The sequence below is a fragment of the Coptis chinensis genome, chromosome 4 (genome assembly GCF_015680905.1).
Source record: "Coptis chinensis isolate HL-2020 chromosome 4, ASM1568090v1, whole genome shotgun sequence".
NCBI classification, from domain to species: Eukaryota; Viridiplantae; Streptophyta; class Magnoliopsida; order Ranunculales; family Ranunculaceae; genus Coptis; species Coptis chinensis.
This window is the reverse complement of record NC_141459.1, coordinates 32,136,782-32,163,806: the sequence shown is the minus strand read 5'-3', so window position 1 is coordinate 32,163,806 and position 27,025 is coordinate 32,136,782. Positions and strand designations below refer to the sequence as shown.

General features: G+C 36.0%; 1 protein-coding gene and 1 pseudogene across 1 annotated transcript; one reads left to right on the top strand and one right to left on the bottom strand.

Annotated features, from left to right (window-relative positions):
- Positions 1 to 804: 804 nt before the first annotated feature.
- LOC147503224 (uncharacterized) lies at positions 805 to 9,956 on the top strand. The gene is given in 7 exon segments (XM_086607991.1): positions 805 to 1,468; positions 1,471 to 2,667; positions 2,670 to 3,045; positions 5,343 to 5,573; positions 5,761 to 5,966; positions 6,954 to 7,086; positions 8,219 to 9,956. Coding segments are annotated over 3 exon segments (1,947 nt in total). The 5' UTR covers positions 805 to 1,086; the 3' UTR covers positions 3,038 to 3,045; positions 5,343 to 5,573; positions 5,761 to 5,966; positions 6,954 to 7,086; positions 8,219 to 9,956.
- Positions 9,957 to 16,250: 6,294 nt separating this feature from the next.
- On the bottom strand, positions 16,251 to 17,185 carry LOC147503223 (hevamine-A-like; annotated as a pseudogene).
- Positions 17,186 to 27,025: the final 9,840 nt, after the last annotated feature.

Here is a 27,025-nt window from a genome sequence, read left to right as displayed (position 1 = left end):
AACCTGCTAATTTTGTGTCGGTTTAGCAGGTCGTGCAAAACTGCCACCCTACTTCAAAGAGTCTGGACTCTATATATACTAGAATTTAAGTCGTGGCTACACCACTATCTCAACTTAAAAATGTCCATAACCATTGTTGAAGAACAATTGGTTACACAAAGACCTCATTACTTTTGCAACTCATGCGCCATGTTGGCGAGTCATTGTTGACTTACTATTTCAATTTAGAATTAATCAATACTATTTTCCAGTAGGTGTTTGCAATCATGTATATATAGAGAGAAGGTGGTTGTTCAGCTCCTACATTTTGGACAAACTAAAATTCATGTTGTTATATATGCAATGAAAATATGAAAATATATTAATTTTACGTTGTCGACAATGCTGCACAGGTTTTTTCTTTGAATGTGCAACTCTTTCTCCCAAGTGGAAACCTTTGTTAGCAATTCGGGATACGATAAAAATACGATACGGGAATAATTCAATAATTGTTCGGTGACTAAAAAAATGGTACGGTCAAAAATTCGTAATACGGTAATTATGCGATGTTTAATTATTACGCATTTTAAATGTTTGGTTGCAAAAATTCGAAAGTAAAAAATTCGTGATATTATGTTAGTAAATAATATTAATAATAGTTGTCACTCTCTATAACATGGGTTTTTCATATGGGTTTTTCATGTCACATTCCCCAATCCCCAAATCCCCAAGGGTGTAAAACGAATATGGGCCTGGTAAATGGGTAGACAAGATCACTAAATTAACCCACATTTGGATTTCATACAAAAAACCCACGAAAACATTTACTTCGTTGGAAATCACGTGCTACTGAGTTGTTGGAAATGGCGATGTCGAGAAGAGCAGCATGTGTTGTTGGATTCTTGGGTCGCCAACGTAATAAGCTGGTAACAACTTTTCCTTCTCTTTTCCATTACAACACTAGTTCTACTACTTCCTCTTTCTCCTATGTTGTACGAGACAGATGTAAGTCAGGAACACTTGGACTTGATGAGGCTTTGGGTCTGTTCGATAAGTTGATTCAGATGAAACACTCGCCTTCCATTTTACCTTTTAACTTTTGTCAAGATGAAACACTTTTCTGTCTCTTTATCTATCTCCAAAAGGATGGATGCCGCTGGTATTCAACCTGATATTTTAACACTTTCTACACTAATCAATTGTTACTCCAATATGGGTCGGGCTGATTTCGGTTTTGCTATTCTCGCTAGTATTCTGAAACGCGGATTTGAACCTAATGCTGTTACTTTCACCACCCTACTCAAAGGGCTGTGTAAAGGGGGTAAAGTTGCCGACGCTATAGATCTTTTTACCCAAATGCTGAATAACGGATATCCATGCAATGAAGTCAGTTATGGGACAGTAATGAATGGGATTTGTAAGTCTGTGAATTCTACTGCTGCTCTTCAATTCATGAGGGCAATGGAAAAGAAACAGTTTCCTCCTACTGTTCAATATACAATATGCTTATCGACACCCTTTGTAAGGAGAATTTGGTGAATGAGGCATGGAATCTATTTCAGGAAATTACCTCCACAAACCTTACACCTGATGTTATCACCTACACCTCTTTGATTCGAGGGCTATGCGGATCTGGTCGATGGAAAGAGTCCATGCATTTATTGGACAAAATGTTGGCGCAGAATGTCACACCGAATGTCATAACCTTTAGCATTTTGGTGGATGCACTTTGTAAAGAAGGCAGGACAAACGACGCTTATGATTTGTTGCAACTGATGTCTCAGAGAGGTTTAAAACCTAATGTTGTCACATTTACCTCTTTAATCAGGCACCTATGCTTTTCAAACCAGTGGGTAGATGCCAAGAGAGTATTCGGTCAGATGTTAACTGAGAATGTCTCACCGGATGTTATAACTTTTAGCATCTTGATGGATGCTCTTTGCAAACAAGGTAGGACAGACGAAGCTTTTGAGGTATTTCAAGTAATGTCTCAAAGAGGAATAAATCCTAATGTTTTCATGTACAATGCTTTAATTGATGGCTTATACACTTCAGGGAAGGGGAAAGTTGCAATAAGATTGTTCAATGAAATGACAAGTAGGGGAATCTTACCAGATGGACACACATATGGTATTATAATAGATGCAGTTTGCAAAGACGGGATGGTCGATGAAGCATTTGAACTATTCCAGACAATGATTGAAAGAGGTGACGAGGCTGACACAGTCACATACAGTAGTTTGATAGATGGATATTGTTTGCAAGGGCGGATGAAGGATGCAAAAAGTGTTTTCGATTTGATGGTCGCTAGAGGTCATGGTCCTAACGTAGTTAGCTATAACATTTTGATCAATGGCTATTGCAAGGCTAAGAGGATGGACAAGGCAGTTCAAGTTTTCAAGGAGATGCAACTTAAGGGATTCAAACCCAACACTATAACCTATAGTACCCTGATAGATGGATTTTGCAAGAGTGGAGAAGTTTCGATTGCAAAAGAGTTTCTGAAAGACATGATAGCTTGTGGGGAAAAACCAAACCAGATCACATATAGTTCATTAATGGATGGCCTCTTCAGAAATGGTTGTTCTGCTGAAGCAATGGAACTGTTCCGTGTGATGGAAAATAATGGAATGAAAGCTGATTTTCTGGTTTACAACATCATCATTGATGGCATGTGCAAAGATGGTAAATAAGTGAGGCCAAGGAAATCTTTCGTACCCTCTCAGCCAGGGATTTGCAGCTTATTAACACTAGGACATATAACGTAATGATTAGTGGATGTTTTAGAGAAGGGAATTCGAAAGAAGCTCAAGATTTGGTTTATGAGATGCAAGAGAATGGTTTTGTTGTAGATGATTTCACATTCAATATCATGGTCCAAGGATTGCTAGAACAAAAAAGGGATACCCACAAGGCAATGCAACTTCTCAATACCATGCTTGACAAGGGTTTCTCACCAGATGCAAAAACTACTTCTCTTCTAGTGGACTTGTTTGCGGAAGGTGGACCAAATTGTAAAGAAATGCTAATGCTTCTCAAGCACCTACCAAAAGGTTAATGTTAAAGGTAATGTGCTCAATTTGATTGTGTCAACTAGTTATTTCTTGAAATAGTGTGGTTATGGTTAACTTCTAGATTACATGCACACGCCATATTTTGAAAAAAATCTGTGTTGGATACGTATCCACGTGTCCGTGTCGGACACACATCGCATGTAATTTATCTCAAATTTTGATATTTTGCCGTGTCCGACAATTCTTATCCGTGTCTGATACGGAGTGTCAATGTAACGTAGGTTAACTTGTATTACTTCTTTACTGTCATTTTTCATCTTATCATATCTGCTAAAAGTTCTTTGATTTTGTTGATGAACTATGCAAGTTGCTTGACTTTGACTACCATCATAAAAGGACAGTCCTCCCAGATTTCCTGGTGTGATTTGTTGGACTTCTCGGAACTATTATATACCTCATACTGTGCATTCATTTTGTACAATTTTTTATTATTCTTATGTTTTCTAATACATGCTTGTCTTGTTTATAGTGTGATGGTAATGAATTTAGTTAAGGGGGATGGTTATATGGATTCCACCTTATAGTGACTTGAAAATGTATTTGGTCACTAAATATGTATGAAAGTTCATTTGGTAGAGCCTATCATGAGAAACAATGCTAGGTTCCTTGTCCCTTTTGTGGCGCTTCGAGGGAGATGTCCCCAGTGGCGGAGCCAGGGGGGGCCCAGGGTACGCCCTGGCTCACCCTCAATTTCTTCCAAAAAAATGACTATTATATATATGAAAATGATTTTGTTACTAAACTCTCACTGTAATTGACCAAAAATAAAAACCCCTTTCCCCTAACTAACATAAGAAAGCTCTCCATTTCTAATTTTATGTATTTTGAGAAATAGCACTTTTGGCAAGTGTTTTTTCTTGTTTAGAAAAACAAAAAAGATTAAAGAGAAAAAAATAGTAATAACATTCTCAAATCTCAGTCCCAATAATTCATATGTATGTTTATTGGTATGTTTTCTAAACCTTAATTCTCCAATCTCTTATTTTTTTAGTTTTTTTATAATAAATTTTATTAGTTATAATACAATTTTGTAATGTGAATGAATTCAATCCATCGACATTTGAGTCCATTACAATTTTAATTTGTTGCATAAAATTGTACTAAATTTACTTTTGAATCTACTTAAAGCATTGATTGGAATTTCGAGATTAAATGAAAACGAAAACGAAAACAATTAAAATAAATACTAAAGTGACCACAAAAAAATGTAATTGGTGTCTAAACATGTACGGTTTAAAACATGGTGGGATCATAAACCATGTTGGTATAACAAGCTAGTTTGAAAATCCAAATTTTGCTTACCCACTATAGATTTTTGAAAGCGTAAACATGAGAATTATATTCCCAATCCAGAATTTGTAAACGCTTTGTAAGTCTCAGAAACACCATTTTTTGTTATTAATATTAATTACCCTTTAGCCAAAAAAAAAAGTCTAAACATTGTATAATATTTTTTATTGTGCCTATGTGTTTATTTTTTTTCCCAATGCCTTTTGGACTATTTTCCTTACAGTTCTAAATAATTCATTGTTTTTTTCATTTGTGGAATTTTAAAGTGGTTTCCATAAGCATATATTTGTAGGCACTTTCTTCTTAAGTTCCTAATTTTCTAAAGCTAAATATCCGTGTAATTTTTTTTTTCTCCTAAATCGATCTATTAAGCAATCTAGTCTTTTGTAATTCCAAAATTTACATATCTTTTGTGATGGGATTCGAATTGTGTTTTTTTCTTTTTTACTTTTAAAAAATATGCAAGGGAAAAAAAAATTCGACAAATTGGGTGTTATCTTATCTTAGTTTTTATATAGTGACTAGTTGTGGCTCACCCTCACCCAATTTCCTGGCTCCGCCACTGGATGTCCCTATGTCTAGTCATTTGGTGTGAAATTACATACATTCTTATTGTATCAGTTCTTTCCTATTGACATACGACTATGTGAGCTTACTGCTTAGATACATGACAGGGAGGTGTCCTGTATCCCCATGCTAAGCATTTCATTCAGTGCAAAATCACATATGTTCTCATTTTAACTGTTCTTCCCTATTGGCATGCAACTATGTGAGCTTTGGTACTTAAGAGTGTACATCTCTGTAAAATATCTTCAAAATCAAAGTTTTAGGGAGCATCATACTACTGCTGTGAAATACTTAAATGTAAATGTGGTTACCCTGATATCTGACACTGCATTTTTAGTATATTACAAATGTTACTGATGTAGGATTATAAACACATTTGACTAGCTAATTATTCCATTACCCTTGTCTAAAATCTGGGATGCATTCTGGCAGATAGTCCTTCTTATTGAACGTACAACATCCCGTACAATCAAGTTGATACTTCCATTGCTTGAACCTTCTCTAGACATGGAAGTTATATCGAGCAATTATGATCAAAGAAAACAGAAACAAGATTCTCTTCTTTTGCTAAAATCAGGTCACCTTTGCACTTATGACGATTCTGTGATTGAAAAGTATCTGATGCAAAACCAATCTAGATTGGCCCCTTCATTGCCAAAGCAGGTAATTGTGAAGTTGCCATTTGCTCATTCTAGCATCACGATTGTAAAATTTGTCACAGATGGTTCAAAATTTATAAGTGGTATGGATGAGGTAGTCCTCAAGATTGACTGTTTAAGTTGTTGTTCTTTTGTTGTTTAAATTATTAAAACTCTTGGTTATTTGCTTCGATTTCATTTTGATCGTGTAGGATTATATGACTTGCTGGTGAAAAATTTCCCAACACTTCTGCCAAGTAAATCAAGAGCAAAAGATGGAAATCAATTGAATTTGGCACGCTTCAGTGGATCTGCAAAGATAACAAACTTCTACATAACTGGGCACAGTGATGGAACTATAACTTTTTGGGACCTATCATCCCCTCCATAACTTCCGATTTCGTCTATACAACAACAGGTAGATTTTTTTAACAAATTTTGGCATGTTTTACAATATAGGAATGCATACCATGTAGATAAATAATCTTTTGATCTTAGCTACATTGACACAAATAGGTGTGTCCGTATCTGACACGGAGACAAAATGTATGACACGGCGAAATATCAAAACTTGAAGTATATCACATACAATGTATCTGATGTGTCCGACACAGACACGTAGATACATATCCCACACGGATTATTTTCAAATAATGGCGTGTTCATGTAAGAAAGCTTTTGATTGACTTTATAAAAAGTACAATTAAGTAAGTAAAAGTATAAACCGAAGTAGATAGCAATCAATGTCATATTTATTCATATAAAATTGAAGAGGTATGATAAAAGGGTAGAACTTGAGCTTGATTTTGTTCCACGTTTGTTAGGAGTTTAAGTGGTAAACACTCTTTTTCTATCCTTTGGGTTTGGTTTTAAGTTGGACGTTAACGTCTTATTTTATCAAGTGAAAACTCAATTTAGTGGTAGAGATAGGAGTATAAATTGCAATGCTACTTAAGATTGTAGAAAATATTCATTTTGTGCTAGAGCTCTTTCCAACTTAGTGCTTTTTAGAATATATGATATAGGTTATGTTAGAGCAGGCTATTGTGTTTGGCCCAAAAGCCCCGTTTACTCTGTCGCACAAGTGTGTTTTCCACGTGTTAATGACATATGGGGGGGAGGGGTTGAGATTTTTTTTATAATCCCACATGGGATGTGTGGAGCCTTGCAATATAGTATAAATATTCCTGGGCTTCTCCACTTATCACCTATGTTACATAGACATGCCGTGTCGGATACCTATCTATGTGTTTGTGTCAGACACGACAAGGGCACATATTGTATGTGATATACCGCAATTTTTGATATTTCGTAGTGTCTTATATGGACACACGTATCCATGTCAATGTAACTTAGCTTATCATCAATTGGATTGGATGCTCATTAATGTTTATACTTTATACAGGACTCTTGTACGCGTTATACTTTTGGAGATGACTTGAAGGCTGGGTTTTTTTTTTTCCGGATATGATCTCCATAGTGAGGAGAACTCATGAGAATTCGGGTTCAAGTTTAAGATTTTTAGCATTTATCTAAAGGTTCAAAATTTTCACTTTTACAACATACTTATACAAATCTTAATGAATTGATATTTTGTGAGAATGATCGTCATATTGAAGAAAACATTGTTGTATTTCCAATTACTCCTGTGTGTTCTCTCTCTCCTTGTGCTTTGTGTGATAGTCCCACATTGGATAGTAAAGACCAACTTGTTTGTGCAACATTAAGTGTGTATTACCTTGTTTTTGCGGTCTAATGAAATCAAAACAGCTGATAGAAATGATTTTTTCCTTATCTTTACCTACACATTTCCTACTTTCATGTACGAAGTGCATCATACTCTGACCACTTTGAAGAGTGATGTAAAATCTCCTTTGAATTTCTTAGGAACCGTACCATTAAAGTTCTAAAAGTATTGAAAGATTTACTTCTAATACAAACATCAATTTTATCTTTTCGTTATCTTGAATGCAATTCAGTGTTTGAGCTCAACATTCTTCTGAACCAAAAGGGCACAGGGTAATGAGTATCCTGACAGTTAAAAGCTCTACTTTGCCACTTTAGTCTAGGCAATACGAGTGTGATTGACTTATACCCTTGGAATTGAGTGCTATGCTACACTCGTCGGGAAGGCGCAATTAATTATGTGGCAGGCAAAGAGGAACTTGATGAGTTCAACAAGCACTGTGAAGGTTCACTCTGTTACTTGATATTGTGTGGACGCTCGTATGATTCTAATGGTGTATCTGTGGTGGTGGGGTGTTGGGGAGACACCACATATATGCGTTCGTCACATATATTTATAACATGGTTGCATTATCCTTTTTTCTCTCTTTCCTACATTTATAGCACGCAAGGGTGGGAGAGTCGTTGTCATGTGAATCCCTTTGTTGGAGTTGGCTTTCGTCAGTTCCTTTTTTTTTTTTTTTTGGGTGTTCATCCAGTAATAAGTCTGCCGCGTGTATTCTTCTTTGTATTTCTGTTTCTTTGGTCTGTTAATTCGTTAGTATATCAACGTAAAACTATAAATTATTGTAGTAACAGACCTTGGCATACAGATGTTGAGATGTATTGATTTAGTCATGGGCTCATGGCACTTCATTTTAAAATCTAGATTTTTGTTCATCTATTTTTGACTATGATCTTTCAATCATCTTTGATTTTTGTTAGGCAAGTCAAAGCTGAATTTTGAAAGAAGGATCACATCAACGTCATTAAAAGCCCTTGAGGACAAGGAAGAGCTTTCTCTGGAGAGCTGATGCAGGATGTGAACTGTGAATTCTAGGACTCAGTGAGGACGACATACTCACATGTATATGTTGGTACCCTTTTCTTTCAATACCTTCATAACTTCTGTTATTTTCCAAGGGATCATCTTAGAATTGGTATGCAACAAAGACACCTATCTACTGTACCATGTTTTCCCCCTCTATTGTAACAGTGATTCAACTTATTAAATATATAATGGAACACATATATTATAGGAAATAGTGGATTGTTCGTGTCACTTCTCTCTAGAATACTGACTACTGAGGGACGTGAATATTGTACATGCTAAACAAGGCACTAGGCAGCGATTCATGTTATGCATAGGTTTGAATAGAGTAGTGGTCCTCTGTAGAGCATGATATGCAAAAGTTTCATTATATTTTACTGTAGTCTCTGAACAACTGCAAAACATTTTAGAAACTTAGAATTTCCACGGTGACTCAAAACTTATTTTGTTCTAGGAATTACATCAGGGACATCAGGGACACAGGGAAATGTCTCCTTCAAACACTTTAGTTGGCATAATTCCTACGTACTTGGATGTGCGAATTTTTATTCACCGACCTGTGTGGATGAATGCCAACTCTGAAGCCATAGTTGATACGTGAATCATTAGAATGTCACAATCCATCTTCGACAGCAATGGACAGTTTGGCGCATCTGCATTCTGTCTGTCAGATATATCCTTGAAAACTTGGCTCTTCTGAATAAATTTCCAGTTCCGAATTACTGAGCTAGAACCCATTGTTGGACCAATAATCAGATGCGCTTCAGCATGTTTTAAATGCTACTAGAGTCGGATACTCGGATCACATGTTAAACTGCTAGCGTAACTAGTACCAATACTGGAGGCCAAGGTATTAATGCAAAATCACTCGAATACTGAAAGTAGATATAGACCACCACCAATTACAAACAACTAGTATACCAGCATACTACCAGCCTCAACTTGAAATTTAATAACAGTCCGAATTGAATTGTAAGGGTTCCAATGGTTGAAATTAAGTAATAGGCTGACTGACACTTTTCATCTTTTTTAGCAATGTTGACATGTTCTTGACTAGTAGGCCCGGTTGATTCAAAATTATATTACCGTTTCATAGACTAGAAAATGTAACTGAAATTTCCAACCTACTATAGGGTTATAGTAGAAAATAACAGTATGGCTGTTTGTTTCTTCTTTTCAATTTTCCAAAGCACAACACACATTATTACTGCAGAATTTTGGAATCAATGTCAGACAAAGAAAACACATACTATAACTTTTCAATCAAAGACTGAAGCAGAAATTGAACTTAACTACGGAATAAGTGATGTTTGATGCACCTGAAACATTAGTAATGTGTGTATGTTTTCTGCATGACTCCCCTAATGCCAACTACAAAGTGTGTCAAACAGTCCTGACAAGCTTCGTAGATGGCATCCAGGGAGCCAGGCAGACATTGGATTCTATTGACTCCCCCGTGTAGTTTGAGCTCCAAAACCTATAGTGTCCACAAGTTATATCACAGCAGCTCATAAAATGCAGCAAGCATTCATGCATGGATCTGTTAGCTCTCCTCTCAAAATCATGTTGAGGAAGTTGAGACACCATTAATTAGCATTCGTGCATGGATCACTCCATCACTCATGTTGATTTATAAAGATGAGTATAAAAGAGTCTTTATGTAGGAGTTGAAGGAGAAGCAGGACAAAAGAAAATCCATGTAGAGGTAAGAGACAGGTGTTGATAAGTCGGCAACAAAGGCCTCAATATATTCTAACGGTTAGTTCCACAGATACAACCAAAAGCAGCCTGGGTTTTGCAGGTATTCATTTTCGGATTTTTCTCTCATTGGAAACGGCGACCAGTGAGTTTCTATTTTACTTGCAAATGCATCTTCAGTTCTGGTTTAGAGTAGGCTCAAAAGGCTTTGGCCAAAGTTACTACATAAGACAAATTAAGTAGGTAGCTAATGAGCTAATCCCATGAGAAAGGACCACATAATGGGTGGATCGGAATAATGGAATTTCTCAGAGTTGTTCTAGCGTCCATCACGGTTTGACAAAAATCCCCCAACGTTCGCTTAATGACATGGGATTAAAGACTTGTTCTACAGTAACAATGATCTTACATCATAAAGATCGTCATATTGAAAAATTAATATTAGTTGAAAATTTCCAATCTCAGTAAAATGCATGCCAATTGCCAAGCAACAATTTTCCGAGAATTCCATTTTCAGTCCAGGCCTTCCATTTTTCTTACGGCGAGATTACAAACTTAGAATGGAACATCGAGCTTCCGAAGATCACAACTCTAATCCATATAATTTTTCCAGGGTAAGCAACAATATTTGCACACACTTTTATGTCATATATTTTAGATACCATAATACCCCATTTCTTTTTCCAGCAGAATGGACACTAGAGACTAGACACACAACAGTAAGTAAAAATAAGCATCCCAAACAACAAATGCTTTCACACAGATGAGTGTCAGAGCGTGTAAGCTTACCTCCCAAATTGTTCTCAGTGTGATGTGCAGCTGGTTACTGTTGTTAGTTACAGGAGTGCAGGAGCTAGAGACAATTAGTAATAGCATACTGCATACCTCATCAGTACCTTAGGCCATGACGAATATCAAGTTTGGTTGGTTTCATAATTTGGCCCAGCTAAGATTTAGCGGCCCCTTCTATCATGGGCTGGGCTGGAGGAAGTCCAGGTACAATTGTATGTGAGTATGCCATGAAGCCTTTGAAGGTGTTACCAACTACCAAGTATATCTTTATATATACTAGCCTCTTTGTACGTGTCTCCGCCTAACAATCTCTCATTTTATTATATTTTTCATTAATTTATGGACATGAAACTACCACTTTATCCTGCAAAAAGACAAAATAAAAAAATAAAACAAAAAATGGCATGAGTTGTAATATTCGTGTTTAGAAAGGGGTAAAATTGGGAAAAAAAATTAATGACGTGATGAAATTCACTGTTGAAGCCCTCGTTTTCTTTAAAGAAATTAGATACTAGCCTCTTTGTACGTGTCTCCGCCACGTTAACAATTCTTGATTTTATTTTATTTTTCATTAATTTATGGACTGTTGAAGCCCTCGTTTTCTTTATAGGAGTTAGATAAAAAGACAAAATAAAAAAAAATAAAACAAAAAATGGCATGAGCTGTAATATTCGTGTTTGGCAAGGGGTAAAATCGGAAAAAAAAAATTAATGGCGTGATGAATTTACTGTTGAAGCCCTCGTTTTCTTTATAGGAGTTAAATAATAGCAGTCCCTTTTCAAGCATTCTAAAGGTGTCCACGTCGACAGGGAGATTACGAGAAATCAGGAGAGAAAAATCAAATTTTATCGCAGACCTCAAAAAATTACACCCTTCAACCCAAAAAAAAACCAATACGGTCGCCAAAAAAAAACCTTTCTTCCCCATCCAAAAGAGAGAAGACAAATGGAGAAGTTGAAAGGAGGTTTGTTTCTCAACTGTTGACGCTTATAGATGGATTGAAATCCCAAGCACATGTTATTGTTATGGGTTTGACGTACATTGATGATTTATTTTTATTTAAACGTGAATTTATAGTTAAAGGGAATAATCAGTAGCTCTATTTGATTCTGCAGCATCGTTAGTGCTTTTGGAGCTGAGGATCATCACTGTTGAGAGATGTGCATCCAAAATCCACATCTCTCATTCTTCCAAACAGGTCTTCTCTGAAGACGATTTTTTCTTCTTTCATTTGCAGCAGTAATCCATCTATAATCTATTATCTTAAATTATTATATAGTTGCCAATAATCTTACGGGTTTGGCTGGGAATGAACTTTTTAGAGAAGTTTTGATCAGTCTTGATGGTAAGGCAGTTGGTGTTATTTATCCTTTTATTATGATCTATACTGGAGGGGTTAATGCTTAATTTGATCTTCCTTCTTACGACATTGATGGAATGGAACATAAGTTTGGATTTGGTGTTACAAATGCTTTGGATGTGTGGTACATTGACGCGAATTTGCATATATGGTTGGACAGTAAGAGCGTGGAAACTAAGGGAAATTTGATCGAATACAAGAGTCCAATTCCTGCGGTGTCTTTGGTTTCAAACTTTAGTGGTCTAGATGGGACTTTCCTGACTAAGGCAAGTAGGTCTATCTATTCAAGTGGATGGGTGGAGTCGTATCATGGAAAGGTTTATGCGGATGGTACACATTCCTTCCAAGAATTCAGTTTCACAAACTTTATGCGGATGGGGGAAAATGGAAGTTTGCAAATTGTGAGTCAAACAATTAACTCTAACTAGAGCATTGATTCCAAACTCTCATCTCATATCTACAAGGCCAGATTATTCCAAAACCTCCCCTTTTATTTGTACAATGAGAATGTGGACCAAGGAAATGGCAGTTACACTTCAATCGCGAATGTCTCCCTGGGCACTCAAGAATGTGCATAATGGACAAGGTTCTATAGTGGTAAAGGGAAACTTGGTGACCAGTGGGCTGGGAAGTACTCAACAAGTATACAACTATGATGGTACTGGAGGTTGCTTCTTTAGGAATGTAAGTAGTTCAAACTACACCATTCTATATGATAAATCAAGAAACCATTGCAGTGGGAGAAAATGACATAGTTTAGGCTATCTGTTTGGAAGAAGGTGACCTTTCCTTGCCATCTGATTTGTCATACAATGAACGTGGTTTATGTCATTTTAGACGGGTTTAATCAAGAAGTTCACCTAATCCTGGATATAAAGGGATATTTTTGGAAAAGCTATGATCCATTGTCGCACCCAACAGGGAAGTAAGTAAGTCTCTTTGGTTTTTATAGGAGTATGCTGGATATCTCACCATCTTTTTGTAATTTGCTTCAATAATATTGCTAATTCAACTATTGCCAATATTCTACAATATTCGACAATTTGTTTTCATTAGGCTGATGATTATAATTAATCTGCAATGTGAACTAATCAGGGATCTGGGACATTGATACACACTTTTAGTTGTCACCGTGTTATATATCTAAGAAGGAGGAGCAACACGAGAATCAGGTATGACTTTTTCTTTGTAATTAACAATTTTCAAACTTTGAACTGCTACATATAGTATTGTATTGTTTATCTTATGTTCTAGACCCTCTGTGGGAGTGAGTTGGATTCATGAGGAGGTGAAAATATTAACACCCTATCTTCTTTATATATATATAATAGAAGTCCCTTTCCGAGCGCTGTGAGGGTGTCCACGTCGACAGGGGGATTACAAGAAAGGGGGAGAAAAAAAACTGCGAAACTAAATAGTCCCACAAAATTTAACCCCACCGAAACTATCTTTTGGGTTTACACCCTCTCTTCCCTTTCATCTCTGAACCCTTATGTTCGTCCGAGATATCTCCGCCAATTCTTATTAATATCTCTCTCTTCATATTAGCAAAACCCACAAAACCTCAAAACACTAACCGCTAACTCCAATTACCCACCCCCATTCGATGATAGTGATGGATTTTTTTTTTTTTCACATAGCCAGCATAATCTTCATAGACTCTCCTAAGCATAGAAGGTTCAAAGAGAGGTGATATAGAATTAATGGACCAAGCCTACCAATTTTTGAGCAAGGTGAACAGATTGAACGGGTATGCTCCATCTCTTCCCTCTGTTGATCTTCTCCGAAACCGAATATCCAATTTGAAAAGACGATGACGCCCCTTTCTGCTTTTTAACTCGATCAATCTCCCACTTTTTTAAGAACTCAATCGAACCATTGTTGAATTGAATAAGACACGGAGATGAAAGTTTCTTTCTTTGGCATTGATTTTGGGGCTTAAAGGTATGATTACTTTTCGTACGCTTTTATCCTCATACTAAAATCTGAGTCACATTAAATTGTCGTCATTGGTTCTCTTATTGCATAAGCTCTTTAGACCATTTCAATATGTAAAGGCAACCAGTATCCATCACTCCTTTTTAACATAAACTGAAGAAAGCATCGTCCATTGAAACATTTGTAATATTACCCTTGCTTAATTTCATTAGAAACAAGAGCCACATTTTTTTTGAATTATTTGTGGACTTTCAGTGCTTTGTTAGGCGGTGGAAGTCATTGGCAAAATATTCCATGTTCTCTCTTTCATCGAGAGAGAAAAAAGATGCAAATGTCATACAAGGTATGCTTTGGTGAATTTAATACATCATTGGATTCCATCCAAAGCTACATAAGAGATGCAAGGACTGGACAGGGACTCCCCACCTTTGTGTGGTGAAAGCGTCAATACCATTGATCAAGGTAAGCTCTTTTTTGGTTTAAATATACTTATCTCATTGTATGCCTACTTCACTATTTTGATGAACACCATTTATTGTTCATTTTGTTGACAAAAGGATTCAGATTGTATGTTCTAACAATAAATGTAATGAGTATATATGACTTAAGATTGACATAGGTACACAAGCTACGAATATTCTGTTGGTTTTAAACTTTAAATATTTGGTTTGATCATGCTCTGATATTTGGGTTTGTATATTGTTTTGGTAGGTTAATGAATTTTCTTTAGCAATTAAAAAAGAAGAACAAGCTTGCGAGATCTCAACGTATGGAGGAAAGGTAAAAGCACCAAAAGTCCTAGCGGATATCGTCGAACCCGTTGCTGCGGCTGTATATGTAGACACCAAAACTTGATTTAAAGTTTATATGGGAGGTAAAAAGTTACTCTGAGTTTTTGAAGATGTTGTTTTTGTTTTTTGTTAGTTATAAAGTTATGTAATGTTTATGGTATGTCTTTAGTCCACTGTTGGAGCCTATCGTTGTGCTTGAAAATCTACAACAACCACTCACAATACTTTATGAGCTTTGTCAGAAACAGGGCAAAAATGTTGATATTAAACATTGGAGGAATGGGGAAAATAATATTACCAATATTTTGGTGGATGGGAAGCTTTTGGCTTCAGCGTGTTCAGAGCAGAAAGAGACATCGAAGCTTAGTGCAGCAAAAGCAGCTTTGGAAAAAATGTTAATTTCCAAGTCTAGCTAATTTTGGCTGACGACAGTTGTGAATTGCTAAATGTAGTGGAATCTTATGGGATCTTATACAAGGAGGATCATATTGTAATGTTTCCTATCAAGTTTGTTTATTATGTAGACAGATTCAAGGTCTTAAGATTCTGAGTCATTCTACTTATTATGTAAATTCGATTTTGAAAATTAACGATATTGGACCATCATAGATAATAAATACAAACATTTTTCATGATCTATTTCATTAATTAAAAAGATAATGGCCTTCATCCTCCTATTCCACTCACAGGTATTTGCATTTTATTTATTTTACTCTGCAGTATGACATACTTCACACATTGCAGTTAAGTTTTCAGAGTTCCTGAAAGCTCTCTTCTGGGGCTTGCAGGATCAAGTGGGAAGAGCGGAACTTGACAAATCTTGCAGCTTCTAAGCTAACAGGCAACTTTCTAAAATGGCTACCCCATCTGCTACAATTTGGGGCTCACAATAGTTACACCAAACTTTCCAAAATTTTCAGTACTGGGAAAAGACGCCCACATGAGAGACAAATAAACTAAGATTTTGGAAACAAAGATACTCACACTTAAGTCTCATTTGAAACACGCATGACAAACATTGATATATGACACCGTTCATAGAATAAGAATGAAGAATGTATAGTTAATGCATCCAGGGTTTGTGGAGATAGCGCATGCTATGCTCACCTATTCTCCTGACTCATTATTATTCTTTATAGGTATTGTTATTTTTAGTCATTAGGCAAGGAAGTAGAGTAAATGCGAGATCAAGAACACTAGTATTGAAGGAAAGATTAAATGAGCAGAACTGAAATCAACAAATATAGATAGCATAATAAAGCTGTTAATGGCAGAGTCTATAACGTGTAAATTGAGCTTTCTGAGTATTTAAGATATTTATGTCCACTCAAAATTTGACATGGCTGATCATCTAGAAGTATTCTTGCCATTAAGGTTGTGCCATGGTCTGCCGTTATAGTACTTGGACCACAACATGACGCCTCCATACTTGCTTGACCCTTTGATAGCCGGAAGCACTTCAGAAGTGAGATCGTTGACAGGAACGAATCCACTGCTAGTTGCCTGAGTAGCAGCAGGTAGTCCTCAGAATATTTGAGCACCAGGGATGGATGTGGTCCATTGCTTCCATGCATCTTCAAGATTGGTAATACTTCCTATGGCATACTGACAAGGGGGATTGTTGAAAAATTGCACCCAAACATAATCTAAAAGGCCTGTTGTCAAGGCACCCCCAACCCAAGCATCAGGAAATGGATATTGTGGTGCAGCAGTCAAATACACCTACTTACCTTTCTTGCTATATCTGGAGAGGTACCTAGCAAGGTCATCCCAATATAGGTTTGAACATCCTTCAATGTTAAAATCTATTCCATCCAAAATAGCATCTCCAATTGGGCGGGATGAGGATTGCCCACCCAAGAAGTTGTTCCATAGGTATGTGGCAACTTGCTTAGCATCATCAGAGGACGCAAGAGAGTAGCTCCCAGAAGCACCTCCTATAGAAAGAATCACTTTAATACCGTTGCTTTGACAAGTTTTAATGTCAAGCACCTGTCAGAATTTTTTTTTTAATAGGGAAGAGTTCTAATTTAGTTTCCTAATCTATACACAATTTGAAGAGTCCTAATTAGTTCCTTCTACAAGTCTTCTTTCAGTGAGAGACTCCTCAAATAAGGAGACTCCTTTATATATTAATATAAAAGAATTAGGAGAAAAAAGTTGCGACCAATTCTTGAACTTTTAAGTGTTATTTATACAAGTCTTCTTTCAATATCTCCCCATTATATAGAAAGCACCATCTCGAGTTCTCTTAGCAACTTCACATTAACAATGAACGACATTATTTCTTTCACACCAACATGATTCTAAGTTCTTACTAGGTAACTATGTTTGCAAGAAAGCGATGGTCACCAACAACGATGCACCTTCACATACTTGAAAGTGCATTTAATCAAAAGAGTTTATATTATACTAAGGAAGAAATCAAACTTTTGACAACTCAGCTGTCAGTACATGGTCAAATTTCGGAAGATAACATAAAGAATTGGTTCAAAAACCGTCGAATCAAATTCAGAAAAGATCAACACGGTTCAAATCATAATGACAATACCTCTATTCAAGACATAGAACGATCTACTATTGAATATCCCATAAGTATAAGTCTTTTCTTTTAAAAAATATTTGTTTAATTATTGCTACATCCACTAAACATCAACTTGATGGTTTTTTTTCCTTCACAGCCTTTTCCTAATGAACTTGGTAAGACATTCTTCATTGTTCATTGTTACTTGGCTTTGATTTGTACTTAACATGTTTTATTCTTATATAGTGGATGGACCGCAGTCAAATAATGAAAAAGCCAAAAATAGCCGATATAAAAGAAGACGTATATTGAGTAATAGAGAAATCCAACCAGTTGAAACTCATGGTTATGTTAATTGTGATGGTGAAACAAGTGATGACAACCATTATGCCCGAAAAAATCACCTATATCAACCAGACGGTGTTGGAGAAAGTGACGATGACTACGATTCTCAAATCAGTGGGAATGATTCAGAAGTAGAAGATGAAAACGATACCAATGACCATATGGAAGTTGAAGTTTCCAATGAGAAACCAAGTGAAGTTTTGCATGGAAGTTAGTATTATATTAGTTATAGTTTTTAATATTATTTTATTTTTTATATTATTAGTTATAGTTTTTAATATTCATTTTAATTTAGGGCGTTGTTTCCAACCGTTGGATTTTGGAGAACCAACATCGGTGTGTCCTTACTGTGATGCCATTGTTTGGTATGAAGAAAGGAATGTCCGAACGAAAAATCCTAAAAATCCAAAGTTTTCTATATGTTGCGGTGGAGGAAAGTTCAAATACCTTTTTGAAAGATACACCTGATTTTTAAATGAGCTTATGGATCGCAATTCGCTCCGTGATCCAAAAAGTTAATGAGAAATATCATAGTATATAACAGCATGTTTGCTTTCACATCAACAGGAGGTGATGTTCAAGAATCAATAAACAATGGTCATGGTCCATACGTCTACAAGATAAAAGGCCAAAACCACCACAAAATTGGCACCTTGCTTCCACCTGAAAGTTTACGCCCTAAGTTTTCCCAACTTTACATATATGATACTGATAATGAAGTTGTGAACATAATGAACTCTCTTAGTAAGAAAATTTTGAAAAACGGATCTGAAGAAGAGTTGGATCCAAATATTGTGAAGGGACTGATAGATGTGTTGAACAATACAAACAAACTTACTGAGACTTATAGAATAGCAAAGGACAGGTTTAAAGAGTTTGAAGTAGGTGATTTCAGTATAAAGCTTATTAGTACAAGATAAAAGGATGGGAGACTTTATAACATGCCGACATCATCTGAAGTTGTTGCACTTATTGTTGAGGAAGAGAGTGAATTTAGCAATTTTCGTGATATTGTGGTGGACAAAAAAGGATATGGCCTGAAAAGAATAAATGAATTGCACCCAAGTTTCATGGCCATGCAATATCCTCTTTTGTTTCCTCATGCTGAAGACGGGTACATGATTGATATCCCTTATCGGAATAATGTCAAAGTTGGGAAAAGGACAAACATGAGCATGAGGGAGTTCTACGCTTTTAGATTGCAAATGAGACTAAAAGAAGGAAAAACAATTGTTCTTGGTGGACGCTTGAAACAACAACTTATTGTTGATTCTTACTGTGCTGTAGAACAGATTAGAGTTGATTGGGTTAGAAATAACCAGCAGACTATTCGTGCTGAGCTTTATCAAGGATTAGTTGATGCAATACTTTCTGGAGATTTAAAACCAGGTTTTGTTGGAAGGCGAATAGTTCTACCATCTTCTTTCACTGGAGACATTATATGCTGCAAAACTATCAAGACACTATTGCGATTTGTCGATAGGTTTGGATCTCCCCGATCTATTCATAACTTTTACTTGCAATCCTAAATGGCCTGAAGTTCAAAAATGTATTGACAAGATTGCTCCTGGATATACACACGCCGATTTCCCGAAATTGTCGCTAGAGTTTTTGAAATCAAAATTTTGCATGAACTTATGACGGATTTGCAAAAAACGTAAAAGGTTTGGAAAAGCTTGAGCGGGTAAGTAATTTACTAATTTAGTTGTTTTATAACTTATTCTTTCGTAATTTTAATGTAATTCATATAATACTATCAATGTCACAAGACAACACTATAACCCCCACACAAGTTTGTGACAACCGACAAGAAAAAAAAGAAAAATAATCAAAACAAAAAGCTAACGCGACCGCCGTGATCCGTCGGGAGGTTCTACTTCTCCTTGCACCCACCCTCCGTCCGGTCGTGGCGGTCTCTCGATGATGGTATGGAGCTATATAGTTAGGGGCAATCCCAGGTAACAGTTGTTCTTTGGAAGCCATAAGCATTTGGAGGCAAAAGCCGGACCACACGGGGCCAAAATACAGCTGTGGAGGGGGTAGCCTTGGTCCACCAGGGTGAAAACCAAACATATAATACTGGTGCCACATTAAAAGGTGCTCGAATCTGAGCAAATTGTTCCTGGAACAAACTAAAAACTAAACAGTTATTAAAATTTTGACGTTTCATTCAAGAAGGTTGAAATGTTTTGTGTTGTTCATAAGCATGAGACACGGTTATTAATTCCTAACAACATATACAACATTTCTCCAAGTTGACATTTTTCAAGTATACTTTGTTGTTGTCATGCCAATAAAAGCTACCAATAAAAATCAAGACATGAAAATCAGTAAGAATAGTAAATTAAGAAGCAAAGAGTAACATGCCGGAAGGTACAATAATCAAATCATCAATATCATTTCTTTTTTAATATAAATTTCAGTTACAGGTGATGCAAACTTCTTCAAAGAACATAAATCTCCTCTTGAGAAACAAGACCAACTAAAAATTGAATAGTGATCATGATTAATATGAAGTTTAGTAGAACATGATGCAGTAGTATTTGGCAAAAGAAACTTACTTTCATCTAATCAACAACAAAAGAACATTATAAAGGTGAATCAGTATGTTGAAACTCCCCAACATTATTATTATTATTTTATTATTTTTATTAATATTTGTAGGGGGCTCATTGCTAACAGTTTCATTCAAGATCCAAGAAACCTAGCTAACTTAGCTGACATACATTGTACTTCATATAGCAAAGTTTAAGATATTATGACAGAAATCATGAAAGCGCAGTTCCAATGTTATTTCAAGATTTTCAATATCACTACTCAAACCAAATTAACTGAAAATTTCAATAGTAAAGGCTTTAATATCATTTGGATGTTTTAACCCTGTGTTAAAAAGTCTATACAATTCACGATTACTAAGTTTGGGCAGATGAGGACTGTCGCACCAGAAATTTATGCTTTCCTGCATGTTTCATGGCTATTTAGGTCTGAGAAGAATCTAGAGCACCCTACCACGGACAAGGACACAGGGATGCTCTAGAATGAACTTAAATACTGGGAGCATAAACATTAACATGTCCATGGATGAGCTAAAGCCTGTAAAAGATCCCATTTGGGGCCATTGCTTCCAAGTGGGACTCCATTAGGCATTAATCGAACATGTGGTACCTACACTAGACTGACAGTCTAAAACCAAAGCCAGTTTCTCAGAGCTACCTAATGGGAACCCATGATCAGGCTAGCTTAGAAATTTTGTTTAAAATTCAAAATACATATAGTCTTTGTAAAATACACCACCTGCAGCCTTGCCTTCCTCTCTTCTTTGCGTTGAGTCACAGCCACGTATAGAGGTTTAAATCCAATCACCCTCCCATTCATTTCACTGAGCTGAAAAAACATATGCCAACATATACGGAATTATATGATTATGTCTCTACTACTTTTATCATAAAAAACGAGCCTAATTCTCATCAGTAATAGTTTCCTTCCATTTTATCCCTTTCTAAACTCAGTTTGAACAGTCAATCAAAGAGTGGTGAAGTGGTCCACTTCTTAGTTTATTTCCATTGCTTCTGTTAGTTTGCAACTTCTTTACATAGCATCTGTAAACAATTTGTTGGAAAGTTTTTATATTTACTATTAAGTTTTAGTAAATATTATATTATTAAAGTATGAAAATCTGATACTAACTTCCAATTAATTGCAGCTCTCTACACAATAGAGTTCCAAAAGAGAGGCTTGCCCCATGCTCATATCTTGTTGTTTTTGGAGAACTTCGAAGAAAGCTTTCCACCCCTTCGCAAAGTCAACAGAGTTATATCTCGAATTGCCCCACCCTCGGCCGATAAAGTTCGTATAATGCGGTTGTGGAATTCATGATTCACGGTCCATGTGGCCAGTCTAAACCAGATTCTCCTTGCATGGTAAAAACTGATGATGGGAATCAAAAATGTTCTAGGCACTATCCGAAACCATTCTGTAGCAAGATAACAATTGACGAAAATGACTTCACAGTCTATATGAGGAGAGACAATGGTCAAACTACAAAAAAAGACGGAATAACTCTTGATAACAAATGGGTCATTCCACACAATGTGGACTTGATTGTGAAGTTCCAAGCCCACATAAATGTTGAACACTGTAACAAAGCAAGGTCAATCAAGTATCTATTCAAGTATATTAACAAGGGAAAGGATAGAGCATCTGCAATGATTGTTGAGAATGTAGTGACAAACAATAACAGTAAGAAACAAATTGTCAGGGATGTAGATGAAGTATTAAACTTCTTAGATTGTCTATTTCTTTCTTCTTCTGAAGGAGTTTGGAGGCTTCTAAATTTTGATATACAGTACAAAAATCCGAGTGTCGAGCGTTTGCCATTCCATCTTGAAGGTCAGAATATTGTATACTATAGCGAGAAAGATGATCCAAAAGTAGTAGTGCGTCGTGAAAAAGTGTCCAGAACAAAGTTTACAGAATGGTTCAAGGCAAATGAATAGTATGAATTAGCCAGGACATTTACGTATGTTGATTTCCCAACTAAATTTGTTTGGAAAAAAAGTATAATAAGTGGACTTTACGAAAACGAGGAAAATCAGTTGGACGAGTTTACTACGCACATCCTACATCAGGGGAAAGGTTCTACTTAAGAATGTTGCTTAATGTTGTTAAAGGACCTAGGAGTTATGAAGATATTCGTACAGTTAATGGAACCCCACATCCAACTTTTAAAGCAAATAAGTGTCGTAATCTTTCAACTACTTCAATTGTTCATCTACTACTAACAAATGACTTTTGTGATATAGTAAGTAACATATTAAGCAAGATCCCTCCTCGACTATTATTATATTCCAATAAAAGTCTAACATTATTATTAAAGTTATATGTCATTTGACAACAAAATATATATTATGTCGTACTTAATGATATCTCCTGTTCTCATAAAATACTTAGTCCTCAAAAATCTTGAGCAAGCATCATCTTTGGACAGAAAATACCCCCCCCCCTGCCCCTTAGTTTTGGAACATGGATCCAATTTCACTGCTACTTTATTTGTCAATAGCGCAGACTAAATACCTTAGAATCATTTCACATTTCTTTATCAAATACAAGCAGCTGAATATTGCCATCAGGCATCAACCTCACCTAATATGATCATGTTGAACTAATGTAGGCAGTAGGCGCCATAAGAACTTAAAGCTTACATACTGAAAAGAGCTTAGCTAAACAGAGAGCAAGAGCCCTAAATGATTTGGAACTTTAGTGATTTCCTTAATCACATTGACCAACATTAAGGATGTCATCATCTATTTACCATAGATTTGGAGTTGGGCCATTCAAAAAGCGTGATGGACATTAGGTGTTAGTGTAACCTCAACTCAGTGTCTGTTTTATCTAAGAGAGTGTAACCATTAACCAAGGATCTGGGGTTGGATTCCACTCTCCTAATCAACCGTTGGTTAACTAACTTAAGAAAAGCTTTTACAAATAACAAATAACTATGAAGATTTGATCAACAAAAGGTGATCCTGAAGCCTGCTATACTTTATCAATTTTAAACAAATCTCGTTTCTAACTATAATAATGCCACACATAACTTGAATCTTTCTGATTCAGTCATGTTTATTGGTGTATTATTATTTAAATCATTCAGCTCAAAGTATCATAAACTCTTTGAACCTGACTTCAAAAGACGTATCCATATCCTGAAATAAATTTTGGCAGGTTAGATCTCAGGTCAGGGCCTATCATATTAATGCCATTTCAAGATCTCTCAAATGAATACAATAGTCAAAACATAAATTATAAAGAACTATAGAATTAGAACAAATAGAAAATATATAGGAAAAAGTGTGAGTCACCGTACCTCTCAGAATTCAGTAAGCATAGTATAACCGTAGATGCATTTTGAGAAAAGAGAAAGAAGTTAATCCCGCTTTGTCTTTGAGGCTATAAGTGGATAAGTTTGGCCTGCAGAGACTTGAAATGGTTGGCTGATCTCAGAAGTTTGGGGAGGCTCCTCCTAAAGTTAGCAAAAGAAAACACTGCATCAAATTGTAATATGCATATGGTGGATCTTCCAAGAAGAGAATTTGATCTTCACTTTGTAATAGTATGTCCACGAGCATGTGTGTTTCTTTTTGTTTCTAAAGTTGCTCGAGTCATATGCAGTGCATACAATAAATTCATTCATCATACTTTATAAATAAAAGAACAGATTTAGCAAGCACAACTCTCCCTTGAAAAAAAAAGTGCATTACCTTCTCACCCTATAGCTCTTTTCCTTATTTTGTCAACCATGTAAATGAGATGAGCACTCTTAACTCTATCATGCACCAAAGATACCCCCAAATACATTTCGGGAAAGCACCCAGTTTTCATGCGAAGTATTACTTGCTTTCTACTGCCTGAGATGTGCCATTCCTGAAGAGTCTGCTTTAAGTCCTATTAATGGCCTGGCTAGAAATATTTTGATATCTTAACTTGAACTTGGTCCTGTTACATTTATCCTTAAAATATTAACTGGATAATATACACTAAATAGAAGCATGGCCTTAATTTATTTGCTTTAGTGGCCAAGATCTGATCATTGACACTGTATCACTAAACATAAGGATAATGTAATGTTGACAATAATTAAAATGTGATTATCAAGTTTTTCAGTTTATATTATGTAATCCTTCATTTTTGGATTACAGGCATACGGTTTGCTAGAGGACGACAGTGAATGGAATGATGCTATGAAGCAAGCGAGCGAGTGGGCAAATCCAACTTCTTTAAGAGAACTTTTTGTCACTTTAATCTTGATGTGTGAGGTTACATCTCCATAAATACTTTTTGAAAATCATCAGAAAAGCCTTGGTGAAGATATTTTGTTTTGTTACAGAAAAACCAACCACAACCAAAGTCTCTAGCTAAGTGATGACCAAATAAAGAATGATACTCTTTGCGAGATTGAGAATATCATGGTTCGAATTGAAGAATTTTGTAACTCATAATAAATCTAGGATGAGTAAGAAGTATTACATTTTAACCACTATAAAGAAGTTAAAGCAATGTGTTCGCACAATAGTAATAGGTATAAGTGTATGACAGAATAAAACTATTTACACTTACAGCATGAACAGTCTCTGATTATCTTCAGTACTTGAACCTTCATAATACGTTGAATGATGCAAGTACCCGCATTGAGAATCCTCTTTTACTGGAAAAGGTTAATAGGGTACCATATGCACCCCATGAATTCCTTTAAGGGATTTACCACTACTCTGCTTAGTTTGAGCACTCATAAACACTTCCGTTGCTGGATCACAGTAGATTAACCTACAGTAAAACAAAAATAACAAACGAGAAACAAACAGAAGAATGCAACATAATGAAACTCTCTAACAGCTAAGTTACATCTCAATGATTCCCCACACTACAACTTTCCAAGCAAAGAGTCCCATCTAAATAAAAAGCTCCCAAATGGGTGTCTTCCCACTCTTCCTAAACCTTCGACAAAAGGAAGACCATGTCGCATTGATCAAACCCTCCAAAGATACGGATCTGACCACATGATTTGCAATCTGCTACCCTCATAAGAGTGAAGAAGAACCCAAGGCACTACAAATTCGTTCACCTAGTAGGGGCCTACTCAGACTACCCCAGAATGAAGGACAAAACAATACCAGACCTGCCAAGAGTATCTACAATGACAGTATGATTGACACACCCCCTAGCTAAATTAAAAGCGGGAAAATATTGAAAATGAGTGTCCTTATCCTAAAAAGGATAGAATTGCTAGGATCTTATTGAGTATTGCATGCTACTCAGACTATTACTACTACTATTGCTACGACAACAACAACAACAACAACCAACAGCAACAATAACAATAAAAATACCAATAGTAATAATAATAAGAATAATACTAACATTAACAATTCAAAGTAATTTCAAAGAATTACTGAGCCAACTTTAACTTACAACAGTTGCTGTGGCTATCATTGTGTAGTCAGCCCATCTCAGATACTTCCTCAGATCTCCTCTGGAAGAGTGATATAAACTTGAGGCAACACCAACTCCAATTAGTGAATTAGCTTATAGTTTAGTATTCCAGTTTTTCCTGCAATTTATTTATATGTGTGTTTTTTATGTAAAAATTAGTATCCAGGTAGAAAATCCTTGGGATTACCCATTTCTTTTAATTTGTTCCAAAGAACTGAAGAAGGTACATGAAAATAAAGAGTCTGGAGTAAAACTACAGGATGTGACTCAAAGGGTAGTCAGCTTTACAGTCAAATATTTGAATGCAAAATGCGACTCTGCTTATAACTACAACTCTGTCATGGTTCAAGTTCAACTGGAATGTTAACAAAATAGTGTGCAGTGACCCATAAAATCAGATTCCAACTCCAGCATTGAAGCTTCAAAGGACTCTAATATGCATTCATTCTATACAATAATGTTAAGCATCTTATCAAAAACTTTTCCAATGTCTATCTTTAAGCACCAAATTGCAATCACCAGAAATAATCAATGAGCTTTATCTTTATACAAGTAAGGCAGTTAGGTAGCATACAAGTTCGCCACATACAAAAATGGGGAACAAAATGATTATAGACCAAAGTATAACATATACTTTCTGATAACTCTTTCACATGCCCTGGTGCTCACTGAAGGATATTGATTCCGATGACTCAGGTCAGAACCTAAACGAAGAGAAAATCTAGGCTAACATTTGCTTGCGTACATTATGTAGTTAAGTGAAAATTGGACTTTACTAGGCTCCAAGAGCTACTAATCACAACTCCTAAAATTCTAAAAGAACCATAGACACTCCTTACTTAACCTAAATATAAATTTGCATATAAAAAAAAATCAGAAGCTCAGAACGGCAGATGGAATCTTTTCACTTTCAGTATTCCGAAAGGAAAGCCTCATTATCAGTGCACATCATCGATAAAAATACTAAGATGACAAGTTAATCCACCTCAATGTAAAAGAAGCACATCTCTGCTATACTTTCTAATGGAGGAACACAAAAAATACACACACAACAAAGAATTTTTTTTCGCACTATAATCGGGCAATCTATGGTGGACATAGAAAATTGGCCTATTTCATGTCCTGAGGCAAAACGGGGACTCCACTAGATCGCAAGGTGGAAGTTACTCACTAGCGCAGATGATGAGTCGGACTTACTTCACTATTGAATTCAAAGTCTTTAAGCTGAATCACATTCAGGTTGAGTGGGTTAAGCTAAAACGCTTAC